Source organism: Lipophrys pholis (assembly GCF_963383615.2).
Source record: "Lipophrys pholis genome assembly, chromosome: 13".
Taxonomy (NCBI): domain Eukaryota; kingdom Metazoa; phylum Chordata; class Actinopteri; order Blenniiformes; family Blenniidae; genus Lipophrys; species Lipophrys pholis.
This window is the reverse complement of record NC_137632.1, coordinates 1-20,000: the sequence shown is the minus strand read 5'-3', so window position 1 is coordinate 20,000 and position 20,000 is coordinate 1. Positions and strand designations below refer to the sequence as shown.

At 41.9% G+C, this 20,000-nt stretch overlaps 1 protein-coding gene across 1 annotated transcript in view; it reads left to right on the top strand.

Moving 5' to 3' along the window:
* Positions 1-10,886, top strand: part of arhgef49 (Rho guanine nucleotide exchange factor 49) — a gene marked incomplete at both ends in the record, with an annotated part of 41,855 nt that extends 30,969 nt beyond the window's left edge. The window contains 2 exons of the mRNA XM_080478144.1: positions 3,526-3,671; positions 10,052-10,886. Of these exons, the coding sequence (XP_080334270.1) occupies positions 3,526-3,671; positions 10,052-10,886 (981 nt within the window). The remainder of the gene's footprint in view (positions 1-3,525; positions 3,672-10,051) is intronic.
* Between the last annotated feature and the right edge of the window lie 9,114 nt (positions 10,887-20,000).

The following is a 20,000-nucleotide window of genomic DNA, read 5'->3' as shown; positions in this document are numbered from 1 at the left end:
GACCAGTTGATATTGAAGGAACCAAACACCAAATATGTTATGGTGATTTAAAAGTTCATAACTGAACCAATACAAGATGTATACAATATAATACATATATACACATGTATATAGGATGTATAGCAAATAATTATTAAATAAGATTTAATGTACTTCAGGGACCACATACAGTCCAGTTTCATATTGAGTAGACCAGACTGGTCAAATATTACTATAATAACCTTTAAATTTACACTTCAAAGTTTTTCTGGAAAGTATTTGGATCTGTGTGATAACTGCAAATAATACCTGTAGCACTAACAAGGGTATTGTATAACCCCCCCCCCCTTCGATCTTCTCTCTTCTCTCTCTCTCTGAGTGTTCCCCCCCGGTCGTGTCCAGCAGCCATACCAACTTCTAATAAAGCAGCAACAGGAGGAGACTCCAGGTCTCTTCCTGTTCAAGAGTAAAAACTGTTCTGACTCCAGAAGGTTCTAGATCACATCATATATATTATATAAACAGGACAAGGGGGAAAAAAATAAATAGATAAATGAATAAAGTTTTTCTTTGTGGTGTTCAGTGTCTGTAATGAAATTCTTTATATTTTTAAAAGATCAAACAGTTCCTGAAATTGAAGTTCATTTTAATGGAACATTCTGGTGCAAAATACAATGAAATGTCAAAATAAACCTTGTATTAATCCTCTATAACCTCCTTGCTTGGTGGGACCAGACTGGAGCCTCTTGCTGGGTTTTGGCCCTCGGGCCTTATGTCCTCTGCTGGAAAGAGAAAGAGAAACTTTCCTGTGTGTTCAGAGTACGTGGTGTCAAGATCATCTTCCACCCTGTGTGCTCGGCTCCGCCCCTCTGAGGTCGAACATCCATCCATTTTCTCCCGCTTATCCGTTTCTGGGTCGCGGGAGTGGCAGCCCAAGGACTGTCACCCAGATCACACAGCACCGATTAATACCATTCCTGCAGGTGGTGAGCCCACTGGAAGCAAGGTCGAACAAGTAGTCCAAATTTAGTGACGGTGCGATCTGTGCTCACCGACTGCTCATGCTTCGCTACTGGGTTCTAGTGTGAGGAGATCCTCCGTCTCCCGTCTGAACAATCACAATTTAAAAGCAAATAAAGATCCAGAGGCTCAGAACTCCTGAAGTGAAACATAAACTACTTGAGGAAAGGTGGAGAACGGCGGGCAGCAGAAGTGGAGATAGTTTCTGGAACGTTACGTTACGTAACTTTATGGATTGTTCCGTTCCGTTATGGAACATTCCGTTCCGTTATAGAACATTACGTTATGGAACATAATGGATCGTAACGTTATGGATCGTTACGTTACATTATGGAACGTTACGTTACGTTATGGAACGTTACGTTACGTTATGGATCGTTACGTTATGGAACCTTATGGATCGTTACGTTATGTTATGATCGTTACGTTATGATCGTTACGTTATGGAACGTTATGGATCATTACGTTACATTATGGAATGTTACGTTACGTTATGGAACCTTATGGATCGTTAAGTTATGATCATTACGTTATGATCGTTACGTTACATTATGGAACGTTAGGGATTGTTACGTTATGGAACGTTATGGATCATTACATTACATTGTGGATAGTTACGTTACGTTATGGAACGTTGCGTTACGTTATGGAATGTTGCGTTACGTTATTGGAACGGTATGGATCGTTATGTTACATTATGGAACATTATGGATCGGTACGTTTTGTTATGGAATGGTATGGATCGTTACGTTATGGATCGTTATGTTATGGATCGTTACGCTGCGTTACGTTGCGTTACGTTATGGAACGTTGCGTTACGCTATTGGAATGTTATGGATCGTTATGGATTGTTTTGGATCATTACGTTACATTATGGATCGTTACGTTTCGTTATGGAATGTTATGGATTGATACGTTATGGAACGTTACGTTACGGATCGTTATGGATTGTTACATTACGTTATGGAACGTTAAGGAACATTACGGATCGTTACGTTACATTATGGATTGTTACGTTATGGATCTTTATGGAACATTACGGATCGTTACATTACGTTATGGAACGTTACGTTATGGATCTTTATGGATCGTTAAGTTATGGAACGTTACGTTACGTTATGGGTCATTATGGATCTTTATGGAACGTTATGAATCGTTACGTTTCGTTATGGAACGTTATGGATCGTTACGTTATGGAACGTTAAGTTACGTTATGGAATGTTACATTACGTTACGTTACGTTGCAGAACATTATGGATCGTTATGGAATGTTATGGATCGTTACGTTATGTTATGGATCGTTATGTTACGTTATGGAACGTTATAGATCGTTAAATTCCGTTATGGAATGTTATGGATCATTACGTTAAGTTATGGATCGTTACGTTACGTTATGGAACGTTTCGTTACGGAACGTTATGTTACGTTATGGAACGTTACGTTACAGAACATTATGGATCGTTACATTACGTTATGGGTCGTTACGTTACGTTATGTATCATTATGTTACATTACGTTATGGAACGTTATGGATCGTTATGTTACGTTATGGAACGTTATGTTACGTTATGGAACGTTACGTTACAGAACATTAGGGATCGTTACATTACGTTATGGAATGTTATGGGTCGTTACGTTACGTTATTGATCATTATGTTACATCACGTTATGGAACGTTATGTTACGTTACGTTATGGAACGTTACGTTATGGAACGTTACGTTATGGATCTTTATGGATCGTTACGTTACGTTATGGAACGTTACGTTACGTTATGGGTCGTTATGGATCTTTATGGAACGTTATGAATCGTTACGTTTCGTTATGGAACGTTATGGATCGTTACGTTACGGATCGTTACGTTATGGAACATTATGGATCGTTACGTTACGTAATGGAACGTTACATTACGTTATGGATCGTTAAATTCCGTTATGGATCGTTACGTTATGGAACGTTAAGTTACGTTATGGAACGTTACGTTACATTACGTTACGTTACGTTGCAGAACATTATGGATCGTTATGGAATGTTATGGATCGTTACGTTATGTTATGGATCGTTATGTTACGTTATGGAACGTTATAGATCGTTATGTTACGTTATGGAACGTTATAGATCGTTAAATTCCGTTATGGAATGTTATGGATCATTACGTTAGGTTATGGATCGTTACGTTACGGAACGTTATGTTACGTTATGGAACGTTACGTTACAGAACATTATGGATCGTTACATTACGTTATGGGTCGTTACGTTACGTTATGGGCTTGTATCACCTTACTTGATTTTCCAGTATTGGCCCTGATACCTGAGATGATATCAGGTATCAGGGCCCAGTATTGGCCCTGATACCTGAGATGATATCAGTGCCTCCCTAATGAAAATATCAGTTTTCTATTTCAATGGGCTTCTTAGTCAAAAAGATTGAATATATATATGCAAAATACCGCACCGACGTGACCAGCTAAACTAAAGAAGTAGGTTTAATGAAGTTGTTGAAAGCGTTTGTCTGATTTGTTTCCAGGGCGACGAGGATCTGCTGACAGTGTACATCGGCGAGATCTTTCTGGAGTTCGTCAACATGCTGCCTGCCTTCCAGACGTACTGCCTGCAGCAGTCCGCCTCGGTCAACATGCTCAACACTCTGGAGAAGGAGAAGGAGCTGCTCAGGTACCGGCAGCCGTGGTGTTGCTCTGTGAGGAGGAAGCTGCTCCGGGAGCTTCCTCTTGTCCCTGCCAGGCCCACTCAGAGTCATTCTTAATGGAAAAGACAGCCAGCTATCATTTATTCAGGAAGAAGGTCTATTCTCAGAGCTCAGATGCAAGGATTTGTATTTTTAGACAGAACTGCAGCTCAGCCATGAGTCAGGCTGTTAATCAACTTTTTACGAGTTCTCTTCAGGCACGGACTGGCAGACTTCATCTTAGTCATTTACACAATATTTTCAAGTGAAAATGTAAAACTTGTTTTTATTGAACATTTTCAAAATTATTACAGTCCAGCACAGTACAAACCTAAAAATTCAAATTCAATCCACAGCTATGATCTGAAAAGTCATTATAAGGTTTAACTTTTCAGGTAGTTACTCTGATTTCCCAGTTACTCCAACACTTTGCTGTAAAGACGTCCTTCTGATCGTTAATAACAAACCTTAGTCTTTCCAAAGAAATGTAGTCCGACATCAAAGACCTCCAGAGATGTACTGAAGGAGGCTCATCACAACATTTCGGCCAATCACAAGAACGTCCAGAGTTCTTACATGTTCTTAATGTTCCAGGGAAACATCCTAATAGACATAATAGTGGATTAGGCTGTAATTGCTGTTTGATTATCACACTAACCCTCAGCACATACAGAACTTCACATTCAGAGGCAGTGAAATCTTGTTCTGAAAATATTCTTACACGTTGGGCAGTTTGGAGACCCTGCTGTATATTTACTGTACATATACGGAGATATATAGACGTTTGTAAGATATTATATTGAATTCGTGTCTATTGTTGTTTTCAGCTGGGTTTCCCATGATTTCTGTCGGAGCGTTATTCTGTCTATATTCAACTGTTTCTATTTAGAATAAAATCTGGAGACAAACTGACCTTGTTTCATACTATCAATAATAGTTTTTTTTTCCAATAAGCTAAAGTCTTCTGGAAATTAAGCGCATCCATTTTCCTAAGTATATAGTGTCTGACCTGAAGGTATTTGTAAAATTCTTTTGTTTGTAGTTTTTATGTAGCCTGTAAGGACTTGAATGTTTTTAATGTTCCCTGATACCAAAGATCATAAATATGGTAAATTCCTGCTTCATACCAGTTCTGAAAGTTAGTTCCAGCGCCCCCTCTGGTTAAATCAGGATTATCAATCATTAGAAAATTTAAAAATATTAAAAATATTGACTAATTAATTGCACAATTCTCTGTAAATAATTGCTATTAACCACATTGTTTTTCTGCTGAAGATTGAAGCTTGTAATAGATATTTATTCAGGGAAAACCACAGAATTAATGTCGACTTTAATGTCATATTTAAATTCAAAGACTATTTTTATAACGTCCTTTTAGCTTTGTGTGAAACTGTTTCCCTCCCAGATCAGCAAAATAATAAAAACATAAATAAATAAATTAACAAACATCTAACATCAGTCTGGATTTTGTTAGAGTGCAGGACCATCACTTTGAGGATTTAATATTTCTAGAAACAAAGTGGCAATAATTTACTGTTATACACACACACACACACACACACACACACACACACACACACACACACACACACACACACACACACACACACACACAGTATAGAGGAGAGCCAGGGAAAGAGGATAAACTAATATTTTACCAGTATTTCCTCCAGCTTTAGCAGTTTGGAGGGTCCTGGTCAGCCAACATGGCAACCTGCCGTTTTACTTCTGTGGTAGTTAAATTCAGCTTTTCAAAGTAAAACTAATGACTTTTATTTTCTCAATCAGCCGTCAGGAAACTTTTAAAGTGAAACTTTCTGTTTTAATGTTATTCCACTGGGTATTGTGTCGCTCTGTAGTCACGGTGCTGCTGTTGCTTTTTTTAATGAGTTAAACATTTCAAATCAATTAATTAAATTAACGGGTTATTTTTGATAGCATTAGTTTAGACCCAAATCATTTCCTCAAAGCCTTCTAGGTATTCCCCACATTAGTAATTAGAAAGTTATCTTTCACCATAATTGGTATTTCACTCCTGCTTTTATCAAGTAAGTTGACAGGAGAGTTTGGTTTGGAGACGGTTGCTTCAATCTCAAACCACGGTTGAGCTTTGGTTGAGCAGATGACTATATTGAAATAATTCTGGCTTGCATTGATGTTGTATAATTTTTAATGTTGAGAGGCCCCATCCTCCATGTTCTTTTTGTAGTTGTAAAATATCTGGCTTAATTTTTGGCTCTCTGCCAGCCCATATCAAGTCAGAGACAGCTTTATTTATGTCTTAATGTTGCTTCTCTTCAGAGATGTGAGGAGTTAGAGAGGGTCGGTCATTCTGGGAAGAAGTATCATCTGAATGAGATTGACTCTACAGGAAAGGCTAGAGGAAGCTTCTCCCAACTTAACATTTGATCCTGAATGTCGTTTACCAGTTTAAAGTTGACTAATCTCAGGTGTTACTTTAACAACCAGGTGTGTGAATCCCTCTGGTGCCCCGCCAAAGGCTTTTATGAAGTCAGGCTCAGACTCACATGAGAAACCTTCTGGCATGAGTTCAGATTTTGTAAACTTCTCCTTATATCCAGAATGTGAGGGAATTCTTCCACCCAGTGGAGGAGTGCAGGTATTCAGTCTGGTGGCTCTGGTAATGTCAGCAGGATGTCGTCGGCGTACAGCAGCACTTTCTGTTGTTCCTGTCACCGCTGCTCTGATACTGGAGGTCTGCTGGACAGCAGCTGGACAGCAGCTGGACAGCAGCTGGACAGCAGCTGGACAGCAGCTGGACAGCAGCTGGACAGCAGCTGGACAGCAGCTGGACAGCAGCTGGACAGCAGCTGGACAAAAGCTGGACAGCAGCTGGACAGCAGCTGGACAAAAGCTGCTCATGGCGCCGTAGCTCAAGAGAATAACAGAGGTGACCTCTGACCTCTGGAATTGTGTAGATTAGAACATTTGTTGAGACGAGGCCTTTCATAGGAAAGTCGTATCCATCGAACAAAGTCTGATTGAAAGCAGAATCTTCTCAACACTCCAAGCATCAAATACTTTCTCTGCATCCATTGTTACTATTGAAGCTGGAGTTTGATGGAAATGAAGTAGTGGATAATGTTAATTAAACGTCTTGTGTTATTTGATGAAGTGTGTCCTTTTATAAACCCTGTTTGGTCTGCTTTAACTATCAGTCACCACTCTTTCTAGTCCGTTAGCCAGTATTCTTAAGAGTATTTTTACCTCCACTCCTAGTAGACTCACTGGGCCAGAAGAAGCACATAGTTCTGGGTCTTTAACTTAACTTCAATATGGGCTAAGTACATAGATTTTGGGAGTTCATCCTCTTCAAAGGATTTGTTGAAAACACGTAGTAGTTTGTTAATTTTGCTTATATTTTTTATAAAACTGCACAGAATCCATGGCCCCAGACTTTTATTTGGCTGCAGTGAGGAGATTACGTTATCAATCCTTCTGGCAGTTCAGCTCCTTGTTCTGTTCGCTGAGGCGTCTGTAAACCCTCCAGAAAAGTACTGCTGGGAGGAGTATTGCTGTGCAGGTCTGAGGTATACAACGTTTCATAACATTACTGAAAGCATTCGTTAATCTTTGCATTGCTTGTTTGACGGCTGTGGTCCCATCAGATATTGCAGAAATAAAGGCCTGTAGGGGAGAGTTTCTTGAAAGATGAGCTCAGAACTTATTTGGTTGATTTCCAAATTCAAACATTCTTTGTGGCGCAAACCAAATATCAGACTCCGCCCTCTTTGTCAGTAAGTTAGTCAACAGTATTCATTCCACCTTCAACTCTTTAAGCACTCCATCCGATGTGGATCTGTGGAATTCTTCCTCTAATTGTTTGACTTTCTTTTGGATTGGTGATTGTTCTTGAGTGCACTCTTTTTTCCTCTTGCTGGAGGACCATATAATTGCTCCTCACATGTAAGTTCTGTAAGCTTCCCACACCAACCCTGGATCAGAGTCATTGCAGTCATTTACCTCTAATAGATTCTGTCTGTGTTTCCAAAAATGTGATAAAATTACCGTCATGAAAAAGTGATGCATTAATTCTCCAAGACACAGAAGCTCTACAGCTCAAGAGGCTGTGACAGTGTGACAGGAGCATGTCTGAAAGGACAACGTGTCCAATGTCCCACTGTTCTACTGAATGAGCTGTGTCCAGATATAAATATATAGTCAATGAGCTGTGTTCAGATATAAATATATAGTCAATTTGTGAAAATGACAAGTGAGGTGGAGAATAAAATGTGTAATTTTTAGGTTCATGTATCTCCAAACATCTATCAGGTTAAATATCTCAACTACATCTTGTAGTGCTCTGTCTGATTTGCACTGATCTTGATGAGGGGGATCCCCATCTAAAAAGGTAGACATATAAGAATTAAAATCACCTCCAATTATCATATTTGTACAGTTCATTTCAGCAATTTTACTGATTTGGAAGGCAACAAAGTCCTGGTCATAGACATTAGGAGCATAAACATTTCCTAGTAATACTGATTCTCTATGGAGTTCTCCTTTTACTAAAACTATCCTTCCATCTGTATCTTGGTAACTTCCTTTGGCTGTAAATGGCAACAATCTATGAACTCATATAATTATAAACACCCTTTTATTTGTAGAATAAGATGTAAATATACCTGGGGGAGGGGTCATCCGGATTATATCTTAATCATACTGTCAGCATTCAACTATAGTGTAAATAATGGTAATAAACAGCAACTCAAGGAAACTGAGATATACCCATGTACAAATGTCTTTAACTTTCAAGTGAACAAAAGCTCTTTTAATGTTATATAGTACCCACTGTCTGTTGTTTTAAGCAGTCATATTCGAGGCAGATGCCATTTACCTGCAGACAGGTGGGAAGTCGGGAGTGTCTTGACATTGTCAGTGATGTCCTTCATTGTGGAAAGAGAGATGGGTTTTCTATTTGGAGGGAAAACCTTAATCCCAGCTGGGTACATAAAGGCGTACTTCTTGGTCCCTGCTTCCCGAAGCCTTCTGCGTGTGTCTGCAGATTCCTGCCGTCGCTTCACAACCTCCGCAGAAAACTCTTGGTAAAAAGAAACTACTTGACCATCCATCGTAACTCTGCCCTTGTTTCTTGCTGCACGTAGAATCCTCTGTCTGTCTGTGTAATAGTGACGTCTCACCAGGACTGCTTCACCAGGTTCTCAGAATACTCCAGTTTTTCCATTTCTTGTTTCAGCGCTGACTCCACCGAGTCAAGCCGTGGTGCGTTAGCTGCTGCGTGATCTTCCAAGTCGGACACTCGTTGTTCCACCGTCCCCAGTCTGCTCTCTATATTATCCAGCTTTTCTGTCATCTCTGTGACTCTGTGTTTCAGGATATTAGTGAGTTTAGTGTCCAGCATCTTCTCAGTGTTATGAGTCACCTGTTGAACCACCGTGCCATCATTAGTGGCGCTGGCGGCCTCTGTTCGGTCTCGCTGCAGGTTTCTGGCTCTTCTTCGTGACTCTATGTCGCCGTCTTGGTTAGCCGCTGACCTGTTGCCTTTTTTCCTTGTTTCTCTTTTCTTGGGCATAGTGAAAAAGTTTTCCAGCGACATGACCAACGCCTATGCAGGTTTAGCGATTGTTCGCCCGGAGTTTTAGCAGCAAGCAATTGGAGAAATATTGTTTTAGTTAAATCCAGCGAGGAGACCCTCTGTCTACTCCCCTCGGTGCATCACGGGATTCCCAAACGTAAAACTTTTGTTGCATTTTGTCTGTTTACACGTCAACTATAGATTAATGCTGACGAGATACTGCTTGCCAGGCATTCTCTAATGAGTGTAATACACCAATGTGGCCGCCATGTTGGAATGGTACTCATTAGGTGCATTAGTAAAAACAAATACGTTTCCCAACAAATGAGTCTGAATGTCTTTTAACATTCCAAGACGGAATTAATACATACAAGGATGTCATCATTCTATATTGTTAACAAATGTCAAAAACACTAATGCGAGTAGCTGGACAATCAGAACAATGTTTCTTCCACAGTGTCATGACTCTCAGTCCATATTCTAATGGGATTTGGTAGTTTTATTTTGACAGTCACTGTACTAACAATCCAACTTGGTGGTCTGTCCATACGGATCTCCGTTTTCTCACCATTGTTAATGTTTAGAGCGTTTTGTTGTCTGCTGCATGTGTGTAGTTACAAAAACCACAACAGCACCCACTAGTGGCCAAACATGCCACCTACATCGGTTTCTGCTATTTCCGTGAAAACGGGCTTCCTGTTCAAAACGTTGCTGTGTAAATGAGAAACTTTTGTGAAACAGAAATGCAAAAATGATGGATTTCCACTTGAAACGTTGTCGTGTAAACAGTGTCTAAATCTTCTCTTACAGAATCTTCCTGGACGTTTCCCAGAACGACAACACAGCACTGAGGCGCATGAACCTGCGCTCCTTCCTAATGGCGCCTCTCCAGCGAGTCACCAAATACCCGCTCCTGCTGAGTCGCATCATCAAGGTCACGCCTGAGTCCCACCCCGACTACGTGCGTCTCCGTGAGGCCAAGAGCCGTGTGGAGTCCCACCTGGAGCACATCAACATGAAGACCAAGCAGGAGGGCAACGGGGTCACCTGGTCCCTGCGCTCCTTCCGCCGCGACAGCCGCAAGAACCGGGAGGTCATCAACATCGAGATGCGGGAGGTGTCCATGAAGACGGTGGGCTGGGCGCGGGAGAACACGCGGTTCGTCATGGAAGGGCCACTGCAGCTGTCCCAGCCGGCGGACGGCCAGTGGGTGAAGAAGGGCAGCAAAGCCCTCAAGTTCCAGAACGTGCAGAGTCTGCTGATGGTGAGGACACAGCCGGCAGGCGAGGCGCCGGGGCAGGGCGGCGACCCCGGGGCACGGGGGGAGCCGGGCGAGGGCGGACTGGAGAGCGTCCGGGACGGAGTGCTGGTTCTGATCAAGGACAAGAGCAGCGGGAAGTTCACGGTGCTGAGGGAGCCCATCCGTCTGGGGAACTGCGTGGTGTCCACCGACCCCGACTGCGAGGACACGTTCGAGGTGCTCGACATCCGGCGGGAGTCCTTCGTTTTTCGTGCCTCGGACAAATCCCGCACGCAGCAGTGGTTCCACCAGGTCAAGAGGTACGCTCGAGACCTGGGCACGTGGAGGAAAAGACGCAACGCCTTGCCCAACATCATGATCAACACAAACCAGGCGCGCTCCTGAGACCAGGACTGTAAATAACCTCAATCCTTCGACTGCAAAAAAAAACAACCAACAACAACATGCAGCATTTCTAACGACACCACTGTTACAACTGGGTAGATTTTAGATTAAAAAACAAACCTTTCTCGTGACAGTGTGAGAAAGACAAATAACGTTTTCTACAGAGCTATAAGTGCGCCATACCGTCATCAGATTATGTACGGACATTTCATTTCAAGCCGGGAAAAAATAAACATCCAATCCTTGGACGACCAAAAAAACCTGGGCTGTGTTCCTCAGCCTTGATTGTAAAGACTGTTGAAAAGCATGACTGCAAAAAGAACAATTGTAATGACTCTTTTTTTTATTTTATACAAGACAGTGGGGTCTAAAAACATGTTTTCAGTATGGAAAGGCTTTGTTCAGTGGTTTATGTTTGTGGTCACAGCTGTTTCCTGTCGGTGTGTCGCCCCCTGCTGGCGGCTGAGTAACTTTCACTGCCACAGATGCAGTTTTCTGAGTAGGGTCAGTTCACATCCTAACATTTCATACTGCTGTGAAACTCTTATTTTACCTGAATCAACAACAAACACAAAGGACAGTGACACGTGGAGGCTTCCTGTTTATTGACCTAATCCTCAAATCTGGGAATTATTGAGAATGAACTTAAAGGAAATAAAGAGATCGGTTGGAAAGACAAAAGTAATATAAATTAGTTGATTTAAATATTCTAATAAAGCATCTAAAACATCAGTTATAGCTACGCCCTGATAAGAGATGTGGTTGTCACTGTCCTTTTAAAAAAAGTCTGTGCTATTTTAAGAATAAGATAGAAGGAAAGTAGTAAAGGTAAAGTAACAACCATTTCATCATATTAATGGTAGAAAATTTGTCCAAACAGCAGGTTTGAAGTGACCTTGGTGCAAAGTGACCTGTATTCATTAAGCAGAGCTGAGACGGACCTCCAGGGTCACTGTGTTTAAAAGAAAACAGGAACTCACCTGACAGCAATAACCTTTACCAGTTTCAAACTATACGTAGCTCCTCGATATGCATTTTCACTTTCCTTCGGCTTCAGAGGACACCGTGTCCAGTCCGATTGTGTTCCTCGGCGTCTTTCCTTTCCCAAGCACAGGGGAAGTGTCTGTCGTCGGATTTTAGATCGTCTCAAGCATTTTGGAAACAATGTGTGAAAAGTCCAGTCTGCTTTCTGGTAAACACTCCAGACTCCCTCACTGTGTCGAGGGCAGAGTTTTTCAACCGTGTCCAGCCTGACATCTTTTCATATTTGCTTTATTTGGCCCACGAACTGCGATACAGAAGTGAAGAATGTCCGTCTGAAGTTACCAGAGCCAGAGTGCTTCTCAGTAAATCACCAGCCTGAACGTTTTCAGAGGAAAAACAGCTTCAACTCTGAGGAGGGATTGTCTGTGAGCAGGCTCACAGGCCCACGGTCCTTATTCGTCATGTGACTGAACACATGACAACTTCTGGATAGAAGCTAGTGGAATTTTACCAAACACTTTATTTGTCCAGATTTAAGTGGATGTGAAAAACAAACAAAATAACCCTTCACATCCGGAGTAGATTTGATCTCATTTAGAGTTTAACTACGAGTGATGATTTCGGAATTTTCCATTTGATTGCATTGGTGTTTATTTGTAATGGAGCCTGAAGAATCCTTCAGCAGCCAAACACTCATTTCTGACCATGTGAGTTTAGAATCATTGAGAAGCGTCTTATTGTCAAGTGGATCCGACACACAAAACAATCATTCACATAAAACTCAAATAGACAAACATATATTACTTAAAGGCTCTTAGTTACCTTTCCTCAAATGTGTCACATCTTTACGTCCTCTACACAACAACTCAACAACAAACCGTTATTTTAATTAGTACATACAATTTGTAAACAACCAAACAAGCACCAACATAAAGGCAACTTTAACCATCTCTGTTTAGAATTGCACATAATTCCATCATCATTAAAATTTTTCATGTATTTTCTGTTACTTAATATATTCAATTGTTAAATTATAATGTTGATTTTTGTCAATTGACATATCATTGCTGTATATTCAATAAGCCATTACATTATGACCTCTAAAGTCTTTAATCTTAATAAGAATTGCTGTCATTGGTCATTATTACTGAGTGGATATAATTTCTTTAATAAAGAGCAAAACTATTTGTATTGAAAAGAATAAACAAATAAAAAATAAAAAGTTTTTAAACATTCCTATTCATAGTAAACTGTACAGGAGAGGTGGGTTTTTCAGGAGGGGATTAAAACCAGCAAACTTCTGATTACTGGCTTCTCTGAAGGTGCGTTTACACATAACAAGGACAAGTCAGGAACGACAGGAACCTCAGTTCCTGACCAGGACCACGATTTGGACCTGAATTCTAGGATTCAGGGTGGAGGCGTCACGCCGTCACCGACAGTCGCCATCTTTTATCGAGTTACAAGTAAGAGCAGGAAACATGGAGGATCATCACCAGTCATTTTGCACCGTCAGCATTATTGTTCCGCCGTGTTGAGCGCTAATGCGTCTTCACTTTCTCTTAATAATCTGTCAGTATAGTGGCGTATCGGGAGAATTTGGTATATACACTGGTGGATTTTGCTATGAGCGATGTGGGCAGCCACCCAGGGCTCAATCTGTGAAGGAGCGCACGGCACATGAGAGGAAAACAGAATCACCGTCTCAGATGCCTCTTGTGGAGGCCGGGTGTTCTCCCAAGGCGTGAAACAAGCCAGGTCCATGACTGGGTGTATATCTGTGGCTCCACACACACCCAGCTGCTGAACAGGTCACACACTCGCTCCAGCAGAGAGGAGGATGTGGCAACCGAGGGAATGCTGCCACGCTTTATTATGCAACACCACGCATCACAACTAATTGACACGCTCAGTTGTGTACTTCACGCAACTCTTGTTATTCTTGGAATATTTTTTGGCAGCCAAAAGCTCCACGAATATCAGGAGAGGCACGCACCGACACGGCCATTTAAGAACCTTATTCAGCTGCATTTCGTCACATAAAGAAGGTCAGGAATGTGTCAGGAATGATGGGGAAAGGATCTTGGTAGCTCATCGTGCCGATGTGTAAACCAGCTGAACATTTCATTTCAGACATCACAACCCCCCCAAGAGCCACATTCAGAATCAAGAAAAATGGACTGGTGTGAGGATTACAGTGACTTCTAGAGGAGTAGATCAGAGCATGTTCAGAAGTGTTTCTGGGTCAGGATCTACCAACACCGTGAGTCTGAGGAAGGATCAACCAAGACCCGAGTGGAGAGGATCCAGGTGGTCCAGTCAGAGGCAGTGAAGTTCATGTATGGACAATATACTAAGTCAATATGTCTGTACTATCTCACTAATTGCAGGGTATGCATATTTCTATATTGTAGCACCAAGAGAAGGAACTCAGTAACTTTTAAACCAGAAGCCACCAGGCGACTGCACAGAGACGACAGTAACGATAGAAGATCAGGACAGGACCCTGAAAAAGGTTGAAAAACTCTGCTGCTTGACAAACTTGCCTCAACAAAACCCAACATCCCGACCATCTCCGTGTGACACAGTTTGGACTGTGTTCTCATGTGACTTAGCGCTGAACTGTTGTGCCTTGGTACTTGATTACTGTTATGGTAAAACTGAGTGAAATATTTGCATTCTGTGGCGGTAGCATCACTCTCTGAAATACGAGCTCGTTCTTTCTACACTTGACCGAAAACCAATTTACAGGCAATATAACTACTCCTCTGACTGCTGATCACCCATTCTTCTCTCTGTCACTGTGTTTTTACTGGCGTGTTGTTTTTTATTTATTTATGAAGGCTTTACTTTGCTTCATGCACTTTATGATACTTCTCTATGTTACAGTCCTGTTTATTTGGTGGTTTGAATGCAGCCGATTCCAGCCATTAAAACCAAAACCACTCTGTAAGACCAATGCTGTTCTGTTTTCTTACCAAGTAGCACTTGAAGAAAAACAAACTCAATCAATGAAAGGGAATCACTGTGTTTTGGAGGGCAGGGCTGCTCGACTCCACACCAATACTCTGCTTTCAGAATGACCATTTCAAGCTATTTAAAAAAAAATAATTAAGAAAAACTGCTGAGTTGCATTTGATTTTTGTTTATTTTCCTCATTTGCATTTGACAGGCCTATGTTATTATTTCCCCAATGTAATATATTGTGAAATATATTAAAAGATTTTAAACACAAGTTTGACTGTTGCGATTTTTCGGTGTAAAAATTTGGCAAAATGTTTGAATAATGGGAACTTTTTCAACATATATAGAAGATAGATATGCAACAATAATGGTCAGAATAAATGTAAATGTTTAATATAAATGGGCAGTGTCTTTTTGAAGAAATTTCTGCTGGTTAACTTACCAAAAGTTAACTACCAAAGTTATCCAACTTTCCTCAGCTTTTTTAGTGTTGCAATACCAATTTGCACCTCAAGATGGTGTATTGAGTCACTCAAACAGGCTCATCTCACTGCATGAGTGGCTTTTCGTTCGGTTTTCTGCAGAGCTTCATTAAATTCCTTTGCACTTTGATCATGCAGGACTGAATTTCCACCTCTGATCAGGACTAAATAACAATGACTGGAGCTATTTTGTCACGACACAGCACTTTAGTATGTGATGAACAGGTTTATGCAAATCCCCCCATTAAACCACTAATAACATTTGATTGGAGCTCCTCCCAGTTCCAACACACCTGATTCCAATGAGGGGCTCGTTATTGGGCTTTTTCACAACCTTGGTGATGACATCATCATTAGATTCAGGTCTGCTGAAGCAGGGAGGAACTAAACCCTGCAGGACCAAGGTCCTCCAGGACCGAGGTTGGAGACCCCTGCCTTAAACAGTCTGAGGACAGACTGATGCTACAGTGGCTCAATGCTGCCACCTAATGTACAACTGAGACATGACTTAGTTTTTTCAAAGTTCAAAGAATAACCATGAAATATACCAGGAGTCAATCATGTATTTCACAGGAGGAAAGAAAATAATTCCGAGTGCAGATACTCCGGTTATGTTTTTGATATTTGGCGCAGATCAAGAGAATAAATGAGCGTCGAGGCCAGGGGTGTCAAACATCAGGCTCGTGGTCCAAAACTGGCCCGCAAGAGGCTCCAATCTGGCCAAACCACCGAGCAAGTAGTCAACTCTTCCAAGAAAACACAATTTGCAAAAACATGCATCATCAAAATTGGCTTTATGTTGTGATTGTAGTTATTTCCTGTAACAACTGTTTGGATTCATGTATAATCTGCACCACAACCAACAAAAACTTTAAAGTTTGTTTTGGCAATAGTTCATCAGTCTGGTTCACAACTTCATATTGATGTCGTTGGGCTGAATGTGGTGATGGTCCTGGTTTAAACCATAGAAAGTAAACTATTACTGAAATCAACTTGTGCATGTCACCTGTTGGGGTTAATAGGGTTAGGGTTAGGGGTTAGGGTTAGGTTTTTTTTAATCTCACTGTACCTGTACATGTGACAATAAAATGCATTCTATTCTATTCTATTCTATAAGGGGTTAGGGGTTAGGGTTACTGGGGTTAGGGGTTAGGGTTAGTAGGGTTAGGGTTAGGGTTAGGGTTAGGGTTAGTAGGGTTAGGGTTAGTAGGGTTAGGGTTAGTAGGGTTAGGGTTAGGATTAGGGTTAGGGTTAGTAGGGTTAGGGTTAGTAGGGTTAGTAGGGTTAGGGTTAGGATTAGGGTTAGTTGGGTTAGGGTTAGTAGTGTTAGGGTTAGGGTTAGTAGGGTTAGTAGGGTTAGGGTTAGTAGGGTTAGGGTTAGTAGGGTTAGGGTTAGTACGGTTAGGGTTAGTAGGGTTAGGGTTAGTACGGTTAGGGTTAGTAGGGTTAGGGTTTAGGGTTAGGGCTAGTAGGGTTAGGTTCAGGGTTAGGGTTAGGGTTAGTAGGGTTAGGGTTAGTAGGGTTAGGGTTAGTACGGTTAGGGTTAGTAGGGTTAGGGTTAGTACGGTTAGGGTTAGTAGGGTTAGGGTTTAGGGTTAGGGCTAGTAGGGTTAGGTTCAGGGTTAGGGTTAGGGTTTAGGGTTAGGGTTAGTAGGGTTAGGTTCAGGGTTAGGGTTAGGGTTAGTAGGGTTAGGTTCAGGGTTAGGGAAAAGAAATTGTCCCTGACCCGCGAAACCACGGGAGTCAGGAGGTGCGCTGTCCATCCCTCGGGCGTAGTCCCTCCCCCAGTACCCCGAAAACGCACGCCGGAAGGTTCCTAAAAACAGTCGAGGCTCCATGACTCGTTTTCTTAAAAAATATTATAAATTACTGGGGAAGGTGGGGCGGGGGGGTAGTAGAAAAAAAGGGGGGGGTAGGTTTTAGGCAAGGGGGGGGGGGAGGTTAGGGTTAGGTAAGTCAGGGGTGGGGGGGGTTTAGGATTTAGGCAAGGGGAGGGAGGGGTTAAGGTTAGGAAAGAAAGAGGGGTGTGTGGTTAGGTTTAGGATGGGAGAGTGGATGAGGAGGTAAGGAAATGGGGGGAGGAAAAGGGGGAAGAAGGGGAGTAAAGTTATTAATAATACAAAAGCTAAAATGTGGCTTAGGGTTAGGGTTAGGGGTTAGGGTTATGGTTAGGGTTAGAGGGTTAGGGTTAGGGTTATGTAAAAGGATGAAATGCAGTATGACTCTGGCTTCTATGACTCTCATTTGCATATGGGCATCTCACAGTTGAGCCAGCAGAGGGAGCCATAGAGGCAGACCTGTTTGACAGATTGGAGCAATTCTGGCGCTGTCATTGCAAATAGATGATTGCAACATTTTGTGTTGTGTGTGTGTGTGTGTGTGTGTGTGTGTGTGTGTGTGTGTGTGTGTGTGTGTGTGTGTGTGTGTGTGTGTGTGTGTGTGTGTGTGTGTGTATGTCTGTGTGAGTGAGTGTGTGTGTGTGTGTGTGTGTGTGTGTGTGTGTGTGTGTGTGTGTGTGTGTTTGTGTGTGTGTGTGTGTGTGTGTGTGTGGGTGTGTGTGTCTTTGTGAGTGTTTGTTTGTATGCGTGTGTGTGTGTGTGTGTGTGTGTGTGTGTGTGTGTGTGTGTGTGTGTGTGTGTGTGTGTGTGTGTGTGTATGTGTCTTTGTGAGTGTGTGTTTTGAGTGAGTGAGTGAGTGAGTGAGTGAGTGAGTGAGTGAGTGAGTGAGTGAGTGAGTGAGTGAGTGAGTGAGTGAGTGAGTGAGTCTAAAAAGGTTTAGCTAAATGATTAATTGAAAAGAGAATAAATGATGTGCATATTTAAGTATCTAATTAGGGACATCCATATATAAGTATGCATACATACATCCATATTGCACCTTTGGCTGGACAGTCTGTTAAATGAAAGTCAAGAGAAACTGAAAGGTTTTTCGGTTGGTTGGTTGGTTTGTTTGTTTTCTTATTGCCCCTCCTCCAGTGCGGAAATTGTGTTTGGCAGAATAAACTAGTGTCAGTGTAGACTGTATGCACGGCAGTTCTGCCGCACTGTACGTGTCACTGTATACCACCGCATGTTTCACGTTCTCTAAAGTAATTAAAGGCCAAAAATAGATTAACGGAGAGTCAACTTACTTACGCCCGTCAGCCATGCAGCGGTGCAGCATCCAACACTGTAACCACGGGGTTAACCCTAACCATCCAACACTGTAACCACGGGGTTAACCCTAACCATCCAACACTGTAACCACGGGGTTAACCCTAACCATCCAACACTGTAACCACGGGGTTAACCCTAACCATCCAACACTGTAACCACGCCTCACTGAGGTGGAGCATGGCGGTGGTGGGTGGCGGGCGGGCGGGCGGGTGAGTGAGCCTCAGTGCTGCTCTCGCAATGATGGGATGGGGCGCCTGTTAAGCAAACAAAAAACAGAATTGGAAAATACCACAGTCACACGGGATTCGACACGGACCGAGGTCAGCTCTCTCAGGATCAGCAGAGCGGCTGCTACCACCGTCTCCGGGACACTAGAGGGGGCTGGTGCGTCCCTCCAAACGAGCATCGATAAAAGGGCAACCCCTGAGACGGGTGGGCGGGCGGTCAAAAGCAGAAGCTGGAAGAGCCGGTGGAGGAGGTGAACAGCACAAACACTGATGTGGTGGGTCAGAGCCCCGATTATAGTCACTCACCACACTCCCTATTCACTGTATGGGATGCAGGAGTATTGCTGATTTGTTTCTTTTTTTTTTTTTTTCATTGAATGTATTTAATGGATTGTGACCCCCCCCCCCCCCCCCCCCCCCAAATAAATTGGATTAAAGTTCTAGTGTAAAGACTGCAGAATAAATCCTTTGCTTTGTTGGTTTGTAGTTTTTTTTTCAATAATTTTAAAATAAATGTGGGTTTCATTTTTTTGTTTTTTTTAACTTTAGACTCGCTGCATACGGAAAGGTCTTAGTGCGCATGCTCATGCAATCCCCCATCCAGCCACAGCCGCGGACACGTGCCATCTTACAAGTCTACAATAAGGTAATTACAACTCTGTTCATTCTTAAATATCGTCTCCCTCCCCTTAAAAGTACTGATGCTGTGTTTTTATTATTTTTAAGCCCCATCACCTCTTCATGAACTTTCAAAATACCCCAGCGAGGCATTTGCAAAAAATAAAAAAGGAAAAAGAAACAATAAATCAATAACAATAAATAAGCAATATCCCATTTTAGTCTTTTGATGGAAATGTTATGTCATTTTTAGTCCCGACTCAAGTATATTGCTGTAAGGAATATTACAGTATTATGCAATTGAGCGTATGAGCTTTGCAGTATCACCCTGTCAGCTTAATTGGACCCAATCATACTATTATTTGACTGTTGCTACTGCAATCGTCATAAACAGCGTGCTACTGTCAATCATTTGTCAATCCTCGTTTTAGTCCCGACTCAAATGTAATGAGTTGATAGGTTTTTGATTTTTATGGGGTTTTTGTGTGTGTGTGTGTGTGTGTGTGTGTGTGTGTGTGTGTGTGTGTGTGTGTGTGTGTGTGTGTGTGTGTGTGTGTGTGTGTGTGTGTGTGTTATTGTTTTTGATCTGACAGTAATTATAGTAGGACTTATCTTTGGATTGAGTCCTAAAGTTCACTTTGAATTTTACCATTGGGTTGAATTTGGACAATGGACCTCAGGAAG